The following is a 22003-nucleotide window of genomic DNA, read 5'->3' as shown; positions in this document are numbered from 1 at the left end:
CTGACTGGTTAAGTGTGCTTCTTTCAGTTTGCATGCAGGTTTTTGGGACCATTGTGATAAAGCACTCTTTTCTCCAGGCTTTCAACCCCACCCACAAATGGCCAGGAATAGCTAGGTCTCAAAAAGCATTTTCCAGAAGTCTGTTTTGGAACGACTGGTATTTACTTGACAAGATGTACAAAAAATCCTAGTACGCAGAGTGTGGATTAAAAAAGCCAACTCCTGGCTTGCATGCATTTACACTCCTGAGTGCGAGGGTGCGGGCTGTGTGGGTGAGGTGTGTGTGAAGCCAGCTGTCTAGCTCATCCCTGATACATTCTGGAACCTGAAAAACAGATATTGGAAGTGGGCTTGTGTTGTCATTATTTGTTTCTGGTGTCTTTGAAAACTGTGAGTTTTGAACAGTTCATCCCTATTTGTGATAGTGAGAAGGAATTTAGTTGGGGTTTTGGAAGCTAATGACTGGGGACCAAGCCATGGCCACAGAGTTCCTGCCCTGATGCTGTTCTGAGAAGGAGGGGAGAGCATAGCCGGCGCTGCGGCAGCACACCGGGTTCGAGTCCCGGTTGGGGCACCGGATTCTGTCCCTGTTGCCCCTCTTCCAGGCCAGCTCTCTGCTATGGCCAGGGAGTACAGTGGAGGATGGCCCAAGTCCTTGGGCCCTGCACCCCATGGGAGACCAGGAGAAGCACCTGGCTCCTGCCATTGGATCAGCGCAGTGCGCCGGCCGCAGCACGCCAGCCGCGGCAACCATTGGGGGGTGAACCAAAGGCAAAAGGAAGACCTTTCTCTCTGTCTCTCTCTCACTGTCCACTCTGCCTGTCAAAAAAAAAAAAAAAAGGGGAGAGCAGTTTTGCCATGGGAGCTGCAGGATCCATGTCACTCACGGTGTGGCATGACTCACTGTGGCACTGTGTCCCACTGTAGAAGCATGTTCTGGTTGCCCCCCTAGCGGGAGGGCACAGTGGCAGGAAGAGCCCCAGATCATTGGAAGAGCCCTAATCCCATACCGGAAGGAGATGGCAGGGCTTCAACCTCTATGACAGCTGCTGCCTTCCTGGTAGGAGTGACAGAGAAGCAGAGGTCACAGGGTCTGAGGGAGGTGCTGGGCAGACAGATGCCAGTCTCCCATCATGCACTTGCCACGCACCGTGGAAGACATGGAGCATGCTTGCAACTGAGACATTTCCACTCCAGCTCATCTTCCCTCTCTTTCCTGGCTAACCCTGCAAACCTCTGGCTGACTCGAATGAGGCAGGCAATTCAAGAACACATGCAGCGAAAACCTGCTGCATTTTGATCAGGGAAAACGGGCCTAGACTCAGCGTGTGTGTGTGTTTTTTTTTTTTCTTCCCATTTTCTTCTTGTCTTGAATTTTGCTACTGAGCCCTGATTTTAAGCATTATATCCTAATAATCTGAAGAAGACAGAAGTAGCTCGCTAAGCAGTATGTATTCATGTAAAGGAATATTTAAAATCTCTCTAAACCTGTGCCTTGGGCTCTCGGTGATGTGGTGACCTGACCTCTGCCCATCTCCGCCCCCCAGGCTGAGGACAATTGCCTCTCTCAGAAGGCTGATGTCTTGGGTTTGTTGTATGCCTTCCAGATGGTCTTCATGACCACACACCTGTTTCATTTCTATCCCATGATCTAGGGATTAGTCTCTGGCCTTGGACGTGGCCATGATCTCCAGGAGACTTTAATCACAAGAGGCCCAGACTCCTTGGGGCCAGAGTGAAAGCCACCCCTTCAGAGCAATAGCGAGCTATATACTACTGGGTAGGTGGGTAGAAGGAGGTCCTAGCCAAAGGATGCTTTTCTAATGCTTTCTTCTAAGCCTTCAGGGAGAGTGTCTGGGGCTTTGCTCCTTTGTATGGGACAAGATGAGCTGAGGTAACCAAGGTGCTCGTTACAGAAGGTGGGTTCACTGGCTTGCATCACCCAGTGTGGCTAGAGTCGCCACTTTTTCTCAGGGCTCTGACGCAAACAGTGGAGTAAATGAAGAGACCCAGTCTGCTGCTGTTGTGTATTTGTGGGAGGAGACTCTGGGGACTGAGTTACAAGCAATTAGCTGGGCTAAACTGTAAGCAACATTTTAGCCTATAGTTCAAACCATATAACTAGATACATTCTGAATGGAACTGAAGAGTTAAATGTTAAAAAAAACTGTATGATTATAAACTAGAATAAAATATTGATGAGTATTTATAATGTTGGGCTAGGGAGTTTCAGAAATGATAACACTGAGAGATTGGATTATGTATAACTTATATACACCAAAAGACACAGTAAATAAAAACAGAAGGCAAAAGATCAGGTAAGGACAGAATTTGGTTTTACAAATATGGGAGAGATAATGGATGGTGTCCTTCTTATATAAACAGCTCTTGTAATTCAACATGAAAATGACAGACATCCCAGGAGAAAGAAAAAGGGAAAAAATGTTCAGTGGCAGCCTGCTAGTTTTTCATGGTGACAGGAAATGTGCAGTTGCCTGAGGACATAGTGTCATCTTCTAGTTTAACAGGTGGCAGGAAGTAAAGATTTGCATTTCTTTGACCTTGGAAGCCTACAATAATACATTCCCAGAGAAGGCTGGTCTTGGAGAGCAGTCAGTAGTACATTACTGATCCCAAGGGCATGGGCTTTGGAGCTGTGAGGTTATCATTGCCCAGAAGCTATGGAAGCCAGGAATGGTGCAGAAGGCCAGGCCCTGGGGAGATCTTGGGCTGCCTTTCGGGAAGAGAGTGTCTCAGAATGGGCTTATCTGACCTTTCCCTTGGAGCCACTTGTCTCACACAAGCCCCCGTCAACTAGCTGGTACTGGAGGTTCTGGACTGATACAGGTGGCAGCCACTGACTGCACATCCTTCTCCAACTCACTCTGGCTAGCTGTCAAGTTTGCCAGAGAGCCCTTCCACTGTATCAATCACGGGAGGCATCACAGAGACAGCTGGAGGAGTAAGAGCAAAGGTGTTTGCCTGGGTTCTAGTCTCAGCAACATTGTGCGGTGGCTGTGTGAGCTTGGGCATGTTCCGAAGCCTGTCTGGGTCCCCGTTTACTCCTGAAGATTAAATGAGCAGCTCGTGTAAACTGCCTAGGAAGAGCCCAGTAGATACTGGCTATTCTTCTGAGTCACCTGTTTAGTTACTGAATTGTGCCTAGGTGCCAGGCACTCCGCCAGGTGCGGAGAATACGCTGGTGTCCACAGCAAACACATTCTGCCCTTTTGGTGGTCTCAGCCTAGATTTAAGAAGATCAAAAAGTCCTAGAAAATTGAAAGCAAGGATGCTCTGTCTCTGCCTTCGCAGCCCCTCCGGTGCTTCCCACAGGGCTGAGTAAAGTGAGCTGCTGCCTTATTGACTTTCGTCAGCAAGCCTCCTTTTCCTTCCTACCTGCAAATATCATCACAAACCCTTGATTTCATGCAAATCCTCTGATTTCTCCAGCCCATGCTGTCTTTTTATCTGTGACTCTCGGCTGGCAGTGGAAGGGACTGAGGGTAATCAATGGGCCACCCAAGCATAACAAGTGCTGCTGATGAAGGCAGAGAGGGACAGTGCCCAGGGGTTAGACAGTGAGCCCCTGCCTCTGGCTGTGTGTGCGGGGAGTCCCGGGCTCACTTGTCATGCGGGAGAGGGGAGCGAGGTAATCAGTTCTCCCCCGGGGCTGTCTCGCCTGCATAATGAGACTTTAATAACAGGTTCCTGAAGAGTGTGCTGCACTGTGTATGGGCTCGGAGAATGAGCTGATCAACAGTGTGAGGGGCTAGGGCCATTGTCAGGAAAATTGCTGCTGCTTCAGAACGCAGCGACTCCCTCTGCTCCCCCGCTGAACGGTTCTGTTCCGTTACCTTCCCCAGTCTGCACAGAGCAAGCTAAAATTAAGCGGGAGGCTCAGCCATCTCAAAGGGCTGTTTCTCAAGTTCAGAAGACAATAGCTGGCGTGGTGCGAGGCGCTCTGTTGCAAGGGTCACCTGCCTGCCATCCACCTGTGATGGTGGAAGGTGTTTGGAACACAGAAGGAGCTTGCCAGTGGGCTGTATTTCTCCATGACCCAGACCCACAGCCCAGAAGCCTGGGACCCGGCTGGAGGAAGGCCAGGGACACAGTCCAGTGGCTGAGAAGTCTGAACCTCACGCCTGCCACGGCCTTGCTAGGCTCTTCTCTCTCTCAACCGCTGGCTGCTGCTGTCCTGGGTCCTGAATGAGGAGTTAGCTTTACACAGCCCAGGAACAGCCCAGCCACAGGACAGATGCTGAAGAGCTGAAGTGCGGAGGTAGGCACGAGGGGCCTGGGTCTTACCCAGCTTACCGCAGAGCTGCCTGAGAACCATGTCTGCTGATCATGTGTCAAGAGCTAGGCCTTGGCGGTGCTGTCTCCTGGCCCTCTGTGACCTGGAGGAGCAATAGGTTAAACCTTATTTGCATCCCGGAACTGAACCTTGCTGAGTAAAAGTGAAAGATTTCTTGCTGGTCAGTCTGAGAGCAAAGAGGGAGGAGCTGAGTGGAGCCTTGGGTGTGGCAGGAAGGAGCCAGCATCAGCAGCCATGGTCTGATGGGCCTCCCCTCAAAACTCTGCAGCCTCTCTTCTTGGTTGGTGCAGAGGCTCAAAGGTAGCAGGCTTTTTAACATTCATGTCAAGCACAAACATGGAGAGCATAAAAATGGCAGTTATATAATCGTGGAATCTGTTGCAATAGGCTGAATTATCCTGGCATAGTCCCGGAAATGATCTAGCCTGCTGGAGGGTTAAGCCAAGCTAAGAATTAAACTCAAACTGCACTTGGTGATGCATCAGGCATCTCTGAGCCTGGGCTGTGCCTCCAGCAGCCTCAGAACATCTCTGTGCTGGTCCCCCACAAGAAAATGGGTACAGTTCGTGTGCTGGCTCCCCTACCACTCTGACGGCTGATGTGCAGTAAGGCACAGGTGATGACTTTCACAACGTGGTCAGGTGCAATGATGAGCTGAGACAGGTGGAGCTTCTGTTTCAGAGCTGCCCATATCCAGTGCTGACCCAAGGCCTGGGAAAAATCTGTCTTTTGGAACCCTGGGCAGCTGAGTCCATGTCCAGTTCCCCACCTGCAAACACCTCACACGTCCTGTACAGCAAAAACACAGCAGGCCTGAGGCCGCGGGGTGAGCTGTCCCTGGTTTCTCCTGAAGGGTCACTGATCTGAGTTTTATGACATAGCCCGGTGCTGGCTGCCTGGAAGGACCCTTGGGCCACCAGGTGCTTCCATTCCACCTCCTGGACGCCCCTCAGCCAGCAGCACGCCCTCCCAGGTGCCGTCCAGCCACAGCCTCCTGGTGGAGCTAGCTCCATTCCCTTTGGAGCTGCCTGCCTTTCAAGTTCCTTTCTTTCAGAACACTTTCTCAATTTGTAAACACAGCCACACTCCTGTGAAGGCTGGGTTAAGGTCTGTCTGTGCAGCCGGTCTGTACGGTACGTGGGGGTGGGGCTGCATCTCACCGCAGCCTCCCTGGCACCCAGCTTGGGCCAAGCTCGGGCTCCACCCTGACTCTCCCAACTCACCCTTCACCCGGTTGCCACAGCAGTCTTTCTCAAGGCGGCTCTGACCACGTCTTTCTGTTTTTACGAAGGCCTCTGCAGAGACACCAACACCTATGAGGACTTAAAGGGCTCCACAGCCTGGCTCCTACTGGACTCTTGGATCTCCCAGTTCTCTCTCTCCCCACAGTCTTCCCTACATGGGATTCAGAAATGGCCAAGACAGGCCAGAATGCCTTCTCCCATCCTCCAACTCCTGCACTGAGGGTCCCCTGGGCACAGAGCCTTCCTGACCCTACCTGCAGCGCTCCCAGCCCTGCTTCCTCCTCGCCATGCTGCCCACGTGTCCTTGATACAATCACGTGATGCAATAGCCGCTACTTACTATTTTTTTTTCTACCTCCGAATCTCTATTTGTCCAGAAGTCAGAAAATTTGCTAACTAATCTGTACGAGCCAAGGGTGGAACGTAGAGGCTGGCCCAGAGTGGCTGCTCTGTGCAGGTTGTTAAGTGAGTGAGCCTTCTTCAGGCAGGGACTGGCCTTACCCAGGGCAGCCCAGGCTGCAGGCTGAGAGCGGAGATGGCAGAGTCATCAGGTTCTCGTGACAGTCACAGCTTGGACTGAGGAGCACAGGAAAGGGACAGAACCTCGAGAGGGACTCGGCCTCCACCTTCGAAATCAGCTCAGAAGGTGGAGGGTGGGCCTGGGTCCTGCACCCCTGGGTTTGGATCCTCTTACTGGCTCTGGGAGGGTGGGCCTGGGTCCTGCACCCCTGGGTTTGGATCCTCTTACTGGCTCTGGGAGGGTGGGCCTGGGTCCTGCACCCCTGGGTTTGGATCCTCTTACTGGCTCTGGGAGGGTGGGCCTGGGTCCTGCACCCCTGGGTTTGGATCCTCTTACTGGCTCTGGGATGTGGGGCAAGTCCAGCCCCTCTGTGAGCTGCAGCTCCCTGCCTCATCTCACTGTGGGGATAAGCGAGAGAGCAGCTGCCATGTGTCTGTCATCACGAGTTGTTCAATAAATGACACGTATTATTATCCCTGTCCCTTACCGACTCCAAAAGGAGTGTCTCAAGTCTCGTTTCAGAGCTAAAGCCACGAGTATGTGGAGCTCAGGCTCTAGGCTTGGGTGGCCCTGGCAGGGAGGACGGGGCTGTGCTCTGTGGGTAGGTGGGCTTGTCCTAGGGGCTGTCTCCCGGCCCCAGTGCCCCTCCAGGATTGCAGGAGAGAGAAGCTGGCTTTCCCATGACCCAGACAAGCAGGGTGGGGGCTCAATCAGTGCCTCTTGCTCCTCGTAGGCACAGGAATCCCTGCCTGCCTTGTAGAGTGTGGGAATTTTCCATAAGTATCACAGAGAATGGAAGCTTCTAATTTTGCCCAGCACTGCGGAAGCGTCTTCCAGTGAAAGCATTCCTGGGGAGACAGTACAACCTTAAGAGAGGTATTACTTTTGCTTGGAGAAGTCTCAACCCAGCTGCCTGATGATGCTGATACCGCAGTGGCCTGCAGGAAAGACCAGCTGGGCTCCACTTTCGGTGGACACAGCCCACACTTCATCTCCCATCAGAACTAAATGTGGGAGGCTGTGCCCATGCACATGGGAAACCAAGGGCCTTTGGTGTGCCATGGTACAGGGCCCTCCACTTCCCTCTGCCCTGGGTCAAGTTGTTGACCCCTGCCCCCACCCGCTTCGTCTCTGGGTACCCATCCAGCTGTGGTCACCTACCAGAGGTAAGGCAGGGAGCCTTCCCTCCCAAGTCCTATGACCCTGTACTTCACCTGTGAGCTAGGGACCCTGTGTTTCTAACACTGTAACCACAGTGCTGGGACCCCAGGACTTTCATGCAATCCCCAGAGACCCCTTGCTTTTTGGACAATGGGTATTTCAGCAAAGTTGGCTATAAAACAAGTGTCCAAATGCAAAGCCTAGTTGTCTAGCCACTTCCATGATATAATCAGAGGTGCTCCCAGAGAGTGCAGAATTCCTAATAGGCTGAAGGGGGCGCTGTCTCTCAGCAAGTGTGTCCTTGGAGGAGGGCGTCCTCCTCCTGCTTCCTCATTCACGTTTGGGATACTCTGATTTCCTACTCTGAGGCCATAAAGCTGATCCTGACACGTTCTCTTCATCCCCCTCGCTCATCTGCAGTTTCTAACGGAAGTGGCTTGGAGGTGATGAGCTGCCAGCAGGAATGCTGTCTGTCACACCGGGACAGCCCCGGCTCACCAGCCAGGCACTCACGCATGCAACCTGCTCCTCCCCTTCAGACCAAACCCGACACAGGAGTGGCTGTGCAACCATGAGAATCCTTGCTTCCGAAGTGGAAGGACTCTGAAAACCAGGGACGCTCATGGGCTGACTCCAGGCCTCATTCCTGCTATGTCAGGCTGTCTGGAATAACTTGTGCTTAAAAAGTCCGGCCTGCACAGGACCAGCAATGTGCCATTAAGAGACTTGCTGAGGTTAACAGGCTCCTTGCTTTTGAAATACACAGAGCTGAGAGTGGCTTCTGTATCCCCAGTAGGGGAATGAGAGATTGGACAAGATCTGTGTTTCTTACCCTATGGTCCTGAGAGTACAGGTGTCAAAATCTCCCAGTGGCTTTTTTTTTTTTTTTTTTGGACAGGCAGAGTTAGACAGTGAGAGGGAGAGACAGAGAGAAAGGTCTTCCTTTTCCGTTGGTTCACCCCCCATGTGGCTGCTACAGCCGGCACACTGCCGATCCGAAGCCAGGAGCCAGGTGCTTCTCCTGGTCTCCCATGTGGGTGCAGGGCCCAAGGACCTGGGCCATCCTGCACTGCACTCCTGGGCCACAGCAGAGAGCTGGGCTGGAAGAGGGGCAACCGGGACAGAATCCGATGCCCCGACCGGGACTAGAACCTGGGGTGCTGGCGCCGCAGGTGGAGAATTAGCCTAGTGAGCCACGGCACTGGCCTCCCAGTGGCTTTTTAAAGCAGTTTTCTAAGCTCTACCCTGGGACACTCTAAGGGGTGGGGCTTGGGGCGTCCCCAATGCAGCCACACTTCTGGGTGACTCTGCCGCCACATGTGGTTTGAAACCACTGCTTTTCGCTAAGGCTGCTCATTCTGTGTGTTTGTCCATGCCTTGGGCTGATGGAGCTGACGTCATCGATTTCTTTCTAGCCTCTTCTCTGAGGTTTGCTGAAGGGAGGAAATGGCTACCTGGGGATGGGAGGGGAGGAATGTGATTCTGGAACTGGTGGCCACCCGGCATTAGGGAGGGCTTGGCTGAGGGTTGGGGGCTGCTGATGGTAGAGGAACCTTTCTGTTCTTCCTCTTTACTTTTGTTCTAGAGTGTCTCCCCCTGCCCTGCCCCTGTCCCCAGTTCCCCACTGGGACAGAAACTGCAACTTGGTGAGACTCAGGTGGACTGGCTGTTGTGGGCTGGCTCCTGAGAGCAGCCCCGTGTGACTCTCACTGGGAGGACAGCCTGGGCATGTGCTGCTGGGTGGCAGACACGCACCTGAGGGGCCTTTGACTTCATTATGGGCGTGGCTGCACTCAGTATGCCTCCTAAGGCTTTTATGTGGCTGGGGAGCTCTGGGGGCTGACACGCTCCAGAGAGCAGTCCAAAGGTCAAAGATAGCATTGACAAAAAGCCGTTTTTTCCTCTCTCTGCTTTGCTGCTCTATTGACTTTCTGTGTTCAATCAGATCCTATTTACACCTACACATCCCATGTCAGGCACTGGGCGGGGAGGCAAGGAAACTGTGTGCGGCATTCATTGCACCTGCTGCCTGCCGGCCTCCCCTCCTCTTCCCCCTCCTGGACATTCTGGGTCCCTCCTGCCTACACAGTCTTCATCTGCCCACTGGCCTACGGGACAAGCTGACTGCTCTGCCTCTTTCTGATCTCACCTGTCCCCGTGACCTTACTTGTTCCCAAAGACCCCAGCCCGGGCCACACACTTACTCCCTGTTTAGACCATCTGTGCCGCAGGTCACTGAGAACTGTGTGGCCAGGAAGTGCTAATCTAAGTCTGTGTCCCTCCCCCCCCCGGGGGGGGGGCTGTGGGCTGGGCACTCTGCAGGGGTGGGGGCTGCCCAGAACAGTCCGGGTGTGGAGAAGGACCCTGAGTCCACGTTGTCAGACGTGCCGGCCGCTGCTTTCCCCTCTGCGTTGGACCTGGCTTCCTTTGTCCTGTGTGTTCCCTCATTCTTGTTCATGAAGCATTTAGCAGGCAAACACTGGGCGAGCAGTGCACAGGCAGGGACACTGGCACTGGAGGCGGAGGACTGGCATTTTCCCTTGTTGGGTAACCATGCACAGTCCCGTGCTGAGTGGGCACTTCGAGCTCTGCCTCTGCTCTATCGACAGCAAATTTACTTTTGGGCGGTTCGAGCTTCTTTATTCCAGTCTGTCAACAGTTACTCATGGAGAGTTGGGGTGATATAAAGTGGCCAGCAGACTCAGTAATGGGCTTGGCGCTCGCTGGTGCAGTTTGTCAGCCCTGCCGGCCTCTGCCCAGGAAGGGACCCAGAGGGGGGAATCAATACCCTGGTGTCTGCCTGCAGTCAGCCCAGCTCCACGAGCCCCATTTCCACCTGCTGAAGGCTTATTCAGTGCCAGGCACCATATCTGACCCTGCTCCTTACGGGCTCCTGTGAGGCTGGCCCTCTCAGTGTGTGTTCTCATCTCAGACCTAGGGAAGCTGGAGGGGTCGAAGCCATTGCTCCAGGCCATCTGCCTAGGCTGTGCGATCCACGTGGCGCTCAGCCTCCAGCGCAGCCTGTGGGCCAGGGGCGGCGCTAGCACCTTTGGGTGGGGCACTTCGTGGTGGGGGGGGTACCATCTTCTCTGCCTCAGAGAGAAGCAGGGGACGCAGCCTTCTGGGCGGTACCTTCTAGGTAGCTCCAGCTGGGTGAGGCCACCCAGTCCCTGGTCCTGAGGGGAGAGGCCCAGAGCTCATGGCGGTTTGTTCTCAGAGACAAATGTCTCCCCTCAAAGGTGATCTCTGCAGACGCAGGGCGGGGCGAGGCTGTGCTCCCCGGGGGGCCTGCATGGCTGAGGCTTGGAGCCCCTTCCACTGGCTGGGAGATGTGACTTCCTGGCCTCTCGGGGCATGCCGGCACACACGCCAGGAAATGCCCAGCCCCGGAGGTTCCGTGCTGGGGCTGGACGCCCAACTCTCCTACTCTAAAGACCCTGGGCAGGAGCGTGGTGAGGACCAGGAGACGTAGAGGGGAAACCCTCAGTGTGCAAGCACATCATGTTTCTGCCCGTGGGGATACATGTGGGTAAGGCGGGAAGTCTTTCCACGTTAGAGGAGAGACCCAGGGACCTGGGCCAGGCAGCCTGCTCAAGGCCATCAGCCCGTAAATGCCTGTGTCCGGGTGGACATTCAGGCCTGCCAGACCTCGCACCAGACCCTGCTCAGTGCCACTGGTGGCCCTCCAGGAGACCGCCCGGCACCCCGCTGCCCCCCAGGGAGGGGCGCTGGGTCCTTGTTCAGTGAGGCATCACCGTGTTTCTGTGCCTGCTTCACTGGCTGGAGTCCCTGCTGCAGCTCCCCCGGGCCCGGGCTCAGCACCTCGCTGGCCGGCCACTCACCTCCTCAGCCTGGGCCTCCCTCCTGCCCTGGAGGCAGGTGATGCTACAGAGCTCCCCGGGCACAGGCTGCTCATCTGCTCTTGCGCTCGGACCCTCTCCCCCCACGCCGCGTGGCTGTGGCTTCCCCAGGGCTGCTCTGGAGGTGCAGGGGAGTCAGCGACCTGTGGATGCCTCCTGCTCCTGAGGCAGCGGCCGGGAAAGATCTGGCGCATACATTCTCTCTTGCCCTGTGGGAGGCTCTGAGCTGTGACGCACCCCCCCCCCCCCCCCCGCACCCTCTGGTCCCTGGGAGACTCCTTCTGCCTGGGCTGTGTGTCCTGGCAGACAGCGGCCAGGGCAGTGGCACCTTGTGCCTGCCCGCCCCCCACCCCAGACTTCGCTTTCTGTTTCTGTTGTCTGATTTCTCTGGGCTTGCAGCTCCCCGGTGCTGCTGGCATGACAGTCTCCCCCGGGGTTCTATTTTCCAGGTGAAACAGGTAAAGGCAGGAATAATTACCATAATAATTCCTTGCATGTGTTCAGAGTTTCCCGTGGGAATGACCTGATGCCATGGCCCCTGCCATTACGGTGCCCCCATGAGGATTTAACTCAGGTCTTCCGCCCTTCCATGCAAGAGCCTAGACTCTGAGCCGCCCTGAGAAGCACCAAGGAAATCAAAACTTGTGCAAGAGGCCACCTGCACGAGACCCCTCCACCCCCCGCCCCACCAAGGAAGCCCAGAGACCCTCAGGGCGGAGGCCTGGGTTACTCACGTTGTGAACGCTGGGTTGTACTTTGCACCTCGGTAGTAGGAGTACAGGTTGAACATCCCAATCATGAAGGCCACAAACACCATGATGAAAATGACCATGAACTTGAAGATATCCTTCACCGTTCTCCCCAGGGAGATCTGCAGGGGCCCGAAGCTCTCGTTGGCCGGCAGGATGTAGGCGATGCGGGAGAAGCTCAGCACAACGGCTATGGCGTACAGCCCTTCCGATATGATCTGAGGGTCGGAAGGCCACCACTTGTCCCTGGCTAAAAGAAAACAGCCGGTTCCTCACTGGGGGTGGGATCTGCCCCTTAGAGGTGTTGAGTGCGTCACTGGCCACACCTGCCCTCGTTCTTAAATGACCCCAGGACCTGCATGGTGCCACCCTTGCTCGGAGTGTGGGAGGGAATGCCCTTTCCTCCCATCTGGGTCCTTCCTAAGTGCCCCTTGCTTGGGCGTCACCTGTTTCAGGCGCCGTCTGCGACTCTCATACCTGGGCAGGTTCCCTGTCTCCACCCCCATGTTCCCAGGGTATCCTGTGCACACCTGTCACGGGCCTGCCATGCCGCCTGCTGTCCTGTACCCCTCCCCAGCATTCCAGCTCCACACTCGGGCGCTGTCCACAGCCCGAGGAGGTGGCAGCCAAGAGCCTGGGTGCGGGGACAGGCAGACTGAGGTTCAAAGTGGCTTCTGTATACACTGACTGTGTGACTCTGAGGTAGACAGCTCACTGCTTGAGCCCCATTTCATCGCCTGTGAAGTGGGGACAATATCATCAACCACTTGGTACAAGCATAGGGTCTGGCACACATGGCAGACACTCCTTGTTAAACAACGGAACGAGCTTTTAAACATAGGATTAGATGAGCCACAAGCAGAACACAGGAGCTCACATGGGGACCGGGAGTTTGCAGGACCTGACTTGAGAAAGTCCTCTGGGGCTTTGTTCCTGAGCTGCTGAGTGCTGAGAAACTTGCTCCCCGGCTGTGGCAAGGCCTCCAGAGTGGGGCCAGGCAGGCAGGGCAGCCACGAGAGTCCAGGAACCCATTCTGAGCCGGGGGACTCTGCTGCTGGTCACTGGTGACCACCAGGGTCCCAGCTGCCCTGTGAGTATTCCTGCCGCTGAGCAAACCTGCCCAATGTTCCTACTGCTGTTCTTTCTTTTTTTTTTTTTTTGGACAGGCAAGTCAGTGAGAGAGAGAGGCAGAGAGAAAGGTCTTCTTTCTATTGGTTCATCCCCCAAGTGGCTACTACGGCCAGTGCGCTGCACCAATCTGAAGCTAGGAGCCAGGTGCTTCCTCCTCATCTTCCATATGGGTGCAGGGCCCAAGTACCTGAGCCATCATCCATTGCCTTCCCAGGCCACAGCAGAGAGCTGGACTGGAAGAGGAGCAACTGGGACAGACTGGACTGGAAGAGGAGCAACCGGGACTAGAACCGGGGGTGCTGGTGCTGCAGGCGGAGGATTAGCCTAGTGAGCCACGGCGCCGGCCCCTACTGCTGTTCTAACAGGACAAGGAACAGCATCTATCTCAAGTCCATCACCCACTGTGAGTCAGGACATGCAACAATTCCCAAGAGAGGGTGGAGCTACCCTCCTGGGGAAGTATGTGGTTGTCATGACTACAGGGCAGGAGCATCATTGGGATGCTCATGTCCTGGGATGCCCCAGACAGTCCTGCAGAGGACAACTGCCCTACTGGAAAAGCCAGTGGTGTCCCTGGTGAGAAACACTAAGTGAAGCTTCAGTTGCGAAACATTGAGAAAGCTAAATTAGCCCTTACACTTACATTAGCTGCAATTTTCACAACAGCCCTGCGGAGTGGATATTATTATTGCCATCTTTAAGATTGGATTTGGGGTATGGGGTCCTTTTCAGAGCCCAGCAAATGCAGATCACAAGGATATTACATGGCAATTCTTGGCACCCCAAGGGAGATGGAGGAAAAGAATTTTATTCTTTATTTTCAAAGCTAGACTCTGTTAAACGGTTATCATAATCAAGAGCAGTAAGAGACCCTTAATAAGAAAAGCCAGGTCACAAAGTTTCATGTAGTGCATTTGCAGTTACATTTGAAAATATAGTAATGTGACACACTCTTTGTTCTCATCAAGGACGTAACTTAGAAGCCCATGAAAGACAACCCAGGAGAACAAATGGTGTGATTTCCAATCTATCTGTCACTCTGTGGATAAACAGCAGATTTGGGTAACAGGAAATAGGAGATGGCTTCCGCAAGTAAAAAGACATCAAAGAGGAATTACTTTTTTCCGATGCCTATAATTCCTTATCTGAAACCTTAGTTATAATCATAAAAGCCACTGCTACAATCTATTAAGATAGGTTTAGCTGTTGGCAGGTGTTGGTGACCAGGGAAACACTCTCTGTGAAAAATATTTTCCTTGGATATTCTGGTTGGTATTGTGATGGATAAAGCAAACAGCACTGTGCTGATTCAGACAGAGATTCTCTTCTTGGAGCTGTTTGCAAGAGAAAAAAATGCCTTCTTAGAGTATGAAACATTGGTATCCTGTGGCGGTTGGACAGCGACTGCCCAGCTGACCACAAGAGGGCGCTCTTCCTCCACGACTGGAGCCCAAGTGACTACTGAGAGACGCCACATTTCCAAGGGCACGGGGTGAACCACAAAAGCAAGGGCAATAGCGTGGTCTGCTTTGGATTGGGTAAGGAACGCAATTCACAAAGGAATAGAAGTCCCTGCTCATAACACTGCAGCTGGAATCGCGTCTGTAGCAGGTTTGTCATGCAGTATCAAGATTCTCATCTTTCCTCCGTGAACCCTGTGCAGCACAGAGAGCACACAAGCCTGTTTTGCTGTAAGAAATTCTGGATTTGCTAAACCAACAAACAGTGGGGGTGGGAGGTGGATTTGTAATACTACAAGACTCTGCGTTTCTTGCTGGGGGTTTTCTACCACATTTACAGGAAGCATAATCTACACTGACAGTGAGCAGCAATTCAGCTATTGCATGAAGTGGCCAGCTCTCTGCAAACCACTGTTGGAGCTGACGGAAGGGATTCTGCGGCCACAGCGGCTATCCGGCTTCATGCAATAGGGAGATGTGGCACTCAGTACTAAGTGTCCAGCTACTATTTACAACACAACCCATACCTACTGTTCCTTCACCCGCTCACCTTTCTCTTTCAGTACAGAAATTACGGTGTTTAAGAAAATGAAAAGGTACTAATGATAACTGTTAGCGTTTAGTGAGCACTCCGCATTTTCAGAGCGTAGTGCAAACCTCTTCCATCTGTTGTATCTTATTTGATACTCAAATTGTGTGGCATGGGTATTATTATCCTCGTTTTTACACGAGCAAATGGAAGCTCAGAAAAGTGAAGCAACACAAGGTTGCACAACAAGCTGAATTCAAAGCCTGGACATCGATGCTGTGCTACTGGGCATGCTTTTCCCATTCGCGCCAGCCAGACCAGGTGTCTTTGCTACGCAAGGCAAACTCGTATTCCTGGGAGCAGTATGAGCCCTGCCATGAAAGCCCGCTAACGGAGACCCTCTACTGCCCAAGCAGATTGAGTTCCCCGCATCAGGCTCTGGCCAGTCCAGCTCTGACCTCTGGGATCCAGCAGCTGGGCGTACTCTCTCTCTCCCCCCTCTAAAATGGAGCTTAAATAATTTACAGAAACCCCAAAAGGTGAGTAATCAAACTCGGCAGAAATACTCCCAGAGCAGACTCCCCGTTACTAACTCGTGTTCCTGCCCTGCAGGGGCTAGGGATTTTGAGGGGCAAGGGGGCCGCGGCCCGGCAGCGGACACCACGGAAGTCAGCCCCGTGACACATCCGGGACCTGGCATCCGGGACCGCGCGGGGCAGAACGGGAGCGAGCGGCCCCTCCGACTCACCGTAGGTGAAGTAGGCCACTTCCGGCGGAAGCGAGACGTTGTGCAGCGTGTCGTCCGGCACGTGCTGGTCCACGTACAGCTGGGCCTCGCTGGCCTTGAGGAAGGCCATGAAGCGCGCGGTGAAGGAGGCCACGAAGATGGACAGCATCCCGAAGTCCAGCAGGTTCCACAGGTGCAGCACGTACTCCCGCGGGCCCTCCTCCCAGATCTCCTTGCACTCGGACCAGATCATTCCTGCGGGCGGGGGAGAAGGCCGGGCTCTTGGGTGGGGGTCCGTGACGCTCGTGAGCCCCAGAGGGCTCGGACCAAGCAGGGGACAGATGGAGACAGATGTTGGCCAGAGGCCGCTCCGCCCGTGAGGGGACGCCTGTGCCGCCTGTCCTCGCGAGTCCTCCCCGGAACGGAGGACGCCCTCGCACCCGTCGCTGGGTGCTTGGAGGCATGGGAGGCTACTTCAGAAGGCTCATGGGAAAATGGAATTAAAAGATACGTTTACTTTGGTGCAGAAAATTTGAAATCCATGCATCGCTTTTTTTTTTTTTTAATACAGATTTTCCGAGAACGTTGTTGGAAGACTCCTCGTATGCGTGGGTTTCAAAATTTTTAAAACTGGCAGGTCTTAAGGAATCATTCAGTTAGGAGTTAACTAGAGGAAAATGGAGGGCCGCTCACGGGAAAGAGCTTTCAAGGTCTGCTATGCGAAGATCCCGGTTCCCCTAACTCCTGAGTAAGACGCTGCTCTCTGTGACTTTGCCGGTGAGCGTCGGTTCGGGGCTGTTAGATTCTTTTCTTACCCCTTTGACGTCTGTCGGATTTTAAGGGCATCTGTCTTCGTTGTGACACAGTAAATCTGTAGAGGTATACAGACAAGATGTCACTGCGCCCCCAGGCAGCTCCGTGAGCTGCGAGTCCGTCCAGACCTGCACTGTCCAGGATGGCAGCCGTGTGTGGACACCGAGCGGCTGAGATGCGTGGTGGGTGTGCAGTGCACACCAGACTTCACAGATTTTCTGTGACAAATATCAAATATCGGAATGCTTTTATCAGTTACGGGTTGCAGTGATACTGCTTTGGGTAGGTTAAATGGGATGTATGACTGATCTCACCTGTTTGTTTTTATAACGTGGCTTTAGAAAATTTAACATACTATGTGGCTTGCAGCAGTGGCTTGCAGTATATTTTTATTGAATAGTGCTGATTTGTGCCTTTATATTAATAAAGTTAAATTGACTCAAATTATTAAACTTAGCCGTAGAGTTAGTTTGGACACCTACTAAGTGCTAGCACCTACTTAGTGCTTTTTATATATGTCTATGTAGGCATATTTATGTATATGTACTTCAAAAGTTTATGGAAAATATAATGAAAAGGTAAGTCTATTTTGGTCCATAAAATGAAACTCGTGCATATGAGGTATCTTCGAAATGTTCAGAGAAAATACATCTTATGAAAAACTGTGCATGGATTTCATAACATTTTGGTATTAAAAAGTAGCTTTTAATTCAGGTATTCCACAACATTTTTGAAGTGCCCTCTTGTGTTAACTCCTTTGAATCTTTGCAAGAGCTCCAGGAAGAAATCCTGTGATTATCCCAGCTTTACGGATAACGAAGCGGAAGCACAGAGGGCGGTAATGTGCCCGGCTGGGAAGCAGCAGACCCGGAATTGGAATCCAAAATGTCTGGCCCTAGAGTCTGTGCTCTTGATCACTGTGTTCTTCTGGCTCTCCAGGAAATAAAATTGGGTTCAAAGTAGTTCATGTGCAGAAAAGACTCTTGAACAGTTTGTAAAAGGCCTCAGGGGGTCCTGCAGCTACTCTGGCCTGGGGAAGATTTGATGCAGAACCGTGTTAATGCTTAGCCTGTGTGTTTAGAGGGGGTTAATGTGGGGGAAGAAGTACTGGCTGATGAGTGAGTGAAGCAGTTCCAGCTCACTGACGGTGTAATCCAGAAGGCTACCCCTGCTAACCTCTCCAGGCCCTTCCTTGCCCCGAGCCTCAGACCTGATGGTCGGCCTGCCCAGCTGCCCCCAACCTGTTCCATCTTCTGCTGCCCAGTGTTCAAGGCTGCTGGTTCTCAGGTGTGTGGCCGTTATCATTCTTCCTTATGACCTTGAGTGAATGCATACAACTCTGAAATTGTGTCTCATGGATGAGTATCCTGTTTTTTTTTAATTGCTTCAAAGCCAAATTCCCACCATGCAGAGAGACTGCTGGTAGTGGTGTCTTGCCAGTGTCGGAAGTACACATATGGCAGACTGTCCTTCGCCTCCCTCTCACTTCCACTTTGTCCCACCACGGCCTCCTACTCCCTTCTCTTGTACTCCTGACTCCTGCAGCTGCTACCAGGGATCGTCCCAGTTCTGCCAATTCATTCTGGTATATTCCCAGATATATCTTGCCTTTTCAGTTTTCTATTCCATTCTCGTCACTGAGAAAGTACAGGTCGTATCGTGGTCACTTCCCTCTTCAGACACTTGCAGTGTCTTCCTCGTAACCCCCAGATACAGAACAGACTCCCAAGCCAGGCTGTCAAACCTTGTGATCTTCACTGTCTCCATACAGCCTGTACTCCTGCGGACAGGTCTATGCCTAAACCATTTGTGTATGTTACGTGCTTCCTTTGTCCCAGACCTCAAGCCCAAACATCTTGACAAATGCTCACATTATCAAGCAGTGGCTTTGGAGGGCCCAGGTGCTGAAAAAGCCTGGAGTCACAGATGACACTGGGGAGAGACAGGTAGTCATGGGTGCTCTGTTCTGGCCACAGCATGACCGGCCTGGTCACAGACCCACATCTGGGCACATCTGTTTGGTAAGCTGGGACTCTTCCAGGGACTGTTTGCATCAGAATTTTTCCTTTTCCGGTGAAGATGGCCCAGCAAATGAAAGGAATCAAAATGTTTTTCTAAGGAGAAAAGTAATCTCAGAGCAGCTGTTGAGACAAGTGTCATGGTTTTGTCTGATGAAGATCAGCATGTCTCTATCAAATTGCAGTCCCCATAGTTGGAAATACCATTAACATTGCAGGTTTGTTTGAAAGATGCTCCAACCACACCCTACCCCCCAGTCTTTTTTTGTAATGGAGCCCTTTCTTAAGCGTGCCCTATCAAAATTTGTGTGATAATTCAATGAAGTAATAGTTTTCTTACTTCTGAAATCTACTTTCATCTGTGCCTATTCGGATAGGCATTTTAAAAGCGTTATTAGAAAAACCATTTCAGACCAGAAGAAATGTTTGTTGCTTTCCTCTTCTGCCAAGTTAAAATTCCTAATGGCTTAGTGGGACTGCTTTTAGCTGGGCATTCGAGAACCACAGGCTGTCATTTAGGTGATTGGCTTTAATTTGGGAAACCCTGGGTTCAAGTTCTGGCTTGGCCACTTACTACTGGCTGTGTGATTTTGGATAAGTCTCTTGCTTTTTCGTGGGCCTTGGAGTTTATACTTGGGCAATGAGTGAATTGAGGTTTTAGGGTAACTTCAAACACTGAAAGATCCATGAATCTGAAATGTAAATTATTTACAGAAAATGCACTTTCCTGACAGATACAGTAGCATCTCCTTGGGCATTGCAAATCTCTTCCTCCACGGTCAAATGCCTGTATCAGTCTTCCTTGATTTAAATATAAACTCACCCAGACTAATTTAAATTAGTCCCTGGCCATAAGTAAAGGTAACAAGGGCCCAAGGATTTGAGCAGCAGGAATGCTTAATGAAAAAAGAAATGTGTGAAATTAAGTACTTTAGTGAGTGAAATTAGGCCCCTTGCTTCTAAGGTGCTAAGGTTAGCTCAGCATTTTGTATCCAAGCTGAGCTCCATGGTCTTTTGCCTCTAGCATGTCAATCAGACAAGTGTTTAGAGCCCAGGGGCTCAGGGGTTGAAGATGCTGGGTATTTGAGCCTCCTTTAGGCAGTATTTCCTTCAGTCAGGCATTCTTGGAGCTCAAGAACAAGGTCACTGATAATTAAAGAGGGGGCCTGGCACAGGCACAGTTTGGAAAGTTCCAGGGATCCTCAAGGGCAATGAGTAGCTTGATGTAGGCAGGTTCTGAGTGATGGCCTGCAGGCTGTGGAGATGGAGCCTGATGGCCCAGAGGGCGGCTTTCCCCATTCCTGACTCGGATATTGAGCAGGGCTCCTCTTCAGAGTCCTGTGAAACTTAAATGTGTGTCCCGTAAATGATCATGGCCCCTGGGGCTTCCTCCACACTGTCCCCGGCCCCTGCATCTACCTCTCTGTTTCCCCAGGCCAACTTATCCACTTTGGTCCAAGACATGGATGTTTTGTGAATTCACAGGATGCAAAATAAGTCCAGAAGCTCTCACCCAACAAGGCCTAGCATCCAAACACCACCTCAGTGGTAGATCCTTGGGAACAAATTTGGCCTCAGACATATTCCAGATTCACGACAGTAGTATATTAAAAAAAAAAAATAGTGAAGTTCCTCTTCCTCCTCCTTTTTTCTGATTATAGTAGCCAGAATTATTGACTGCCTTAGGTACCACGCCCTGTGCTCAACACTTTCCATATTAATCTGGTAGATAGCTACTGTAATGCACCCCACTTTAAAGTTGAAGAAACTCATAGATGAAGGAGGAATGTGAATTGTTCAGAATCACACCAGCAGTCTGGGACCCTTGCTGTCTACCGTCCTGTCTCCTACCTTGTCCTCAGTAAGGCACAGGCTTACTCCCAGTGGTCAGGAACTCACTTCCCACCTGATTGACATGGTTGAGTTATACTTCTGTGCCAGCCGCCATTCTGGGATATAATAACCGGGATGATGACTACCTTCCCGGCAAACTCAGTCTAGTGCTGCACACACATGTGTCCACGGACAGCAGAGCTAGAGGGTGGCAATGCTGTAATGACAAGTACCCTGGGGACTGTTCTCAGAGTGACAGAGTTAACTGGGTCAGCACTGTGGTCATGGAACCCAGCAGGGTGTCGGGTGTGCCGTGTATCTGTTGACTCACTGAAGGGGTGGATTCATGGAGGAGGTGACACTTGGGGTGAGGAAGCAGGATTTAGCTAGGTCATTGGGGAGGCACTGGCAGAGTGTTCCAGATGGTGACCCTGGAAGTGAGGGAGAGGGGCCCTTCTAGGCATTGTAAGGTATTCAGTATCATTCAAAGGTCAAGGAGTGGGGTTGGGGCATGTCTGCAGGTGAGCTAGTGAAGGCACAGTGGACGCTAACAGGGTTCTACTTTAGTTCGTGCTGACAAGACTCGGGCTCACCCTGCATCTAGGCAGCCCCCAAAAGTGATGAAGAGGGCACCAACTTGCCTTGCTTGAAACTGGGAGAGACTCTGGTGAGTATTTGGGTGGTCTGTTTGGGATTCTTGCCTAAATAAATGAAGACACCGTTATAAGAATGCATTAGATTAGAAACCAACGCCCATGATTTTATAATTTTACTCTTGGCTAAACCTAAATGTGTGATTCTGGAGCTAAGATTCAGCTCTGCCCTCAAGTATTTTTTAATCTAGGCCGGCACTGTGGCTCAGTAGGCTAATCCTCTGCCTGCAGCACCGGCACACCGGGTTCTAGTCCCGGTCAGGGCTCCAGATTCTGTCCTGGTTGCCCCTCTTCCAGGCCAGCTCTCTGCGGCACCCCGACCGGGACTAGAACCCGGGGTGCCAGCACCGCTAGGCAGAGGATTAGCCTGAGGATTAGCCTATTGAGCCGCGGCGCCGGCTGCTGGCTACTTCTTATCGTTCCATAGTTTAAACATTGTTGTACCCTAGGGCTTGGTCATCAGTTCATCTGTACACATTTGTAGTCAAGGTGATCTGGTATCATTTACTTTAAATGCACTGATATGCCTAAGTTTATGAGGGACCTTCTAAAAGGTTTTGAAAAATGGAATTAAAAAATAAGTTTATTTTGGTGCAGAAAATTTTTGAAGTCCATGCATAGTTTTTTATAATATGCATTTTCATGAACTTTAAAAAGTACTTTTTTTATGTTTTCAGCCCAAACCTTTACTCTGAATTTCAGGCTTGCATATCCATTTGCTACTTGACATTTCCACTTGAGTGTCTAATATATATTGATCTCAAATTGAGTTCTTTATTTCCATCTCTGTTCCCTCTTCAGAGCTCCTTTCTGCATCTTTCCTGTCTTGAATGACTTTATAGTCTACCATTGCTTGAGCTACAGTGCTTGATATTGTCCTTGACTGCTCTGTTTCTAATACTCTGTTAGTGAATATTACTAATTTTTGCCTTCAGAATATAATCATCATTTACAGCCGCTTCAAACCAGTCATTTCCTGTCTGAATTATT

General features: G+C 51.8%; 1 protein-coding gene across 1 annotated transcript in view; it reads right to left on the bottom strand.

The window, feature by feature from the left end:
- Positions 1–22003, bottom strand: part of TRPC7 (transient receptor potential cation channel subfamily C member 7) — a 173053-nt gene that overhangs the window by 13490 nt on the left and 137560 nt on the right. Inside the window, exons 6-7 of the mRNA XM_062189952.1 lie at positions 15718–15951; positions 11835–12099 (exon numbers count right to left, since the gene is read on the bottom strand). Of these exons, the coding sequence (XP_062045936.1) occupies positions 11835–12099; positions 15718–15951 (499 nt within the window). The remainder of the gene's footprint in view (positions 1–11834; positions 12100–15717; positions 15952–22003) is intronic.

Source organism: Lepus europaeus, chromosome 4 (genome assembly GCF_033115175.1).
Source record: "Lepus europaeus isolate LE1 chromosome 4, mLepTim1.pri, whole genome shotgun sequence".
Classification (NCBI taxonomy): Eukaryota; Metazoa; Chordata; class Mammalia; order Lagomorpha; family Leporidae; genus Lepus; species Lepus europaeus.
The sequence above is the reverse complement of the archived record's forward strand: the minus strand, read 5'-3'. Positions and strand labels throughout refer to the sequence as shown.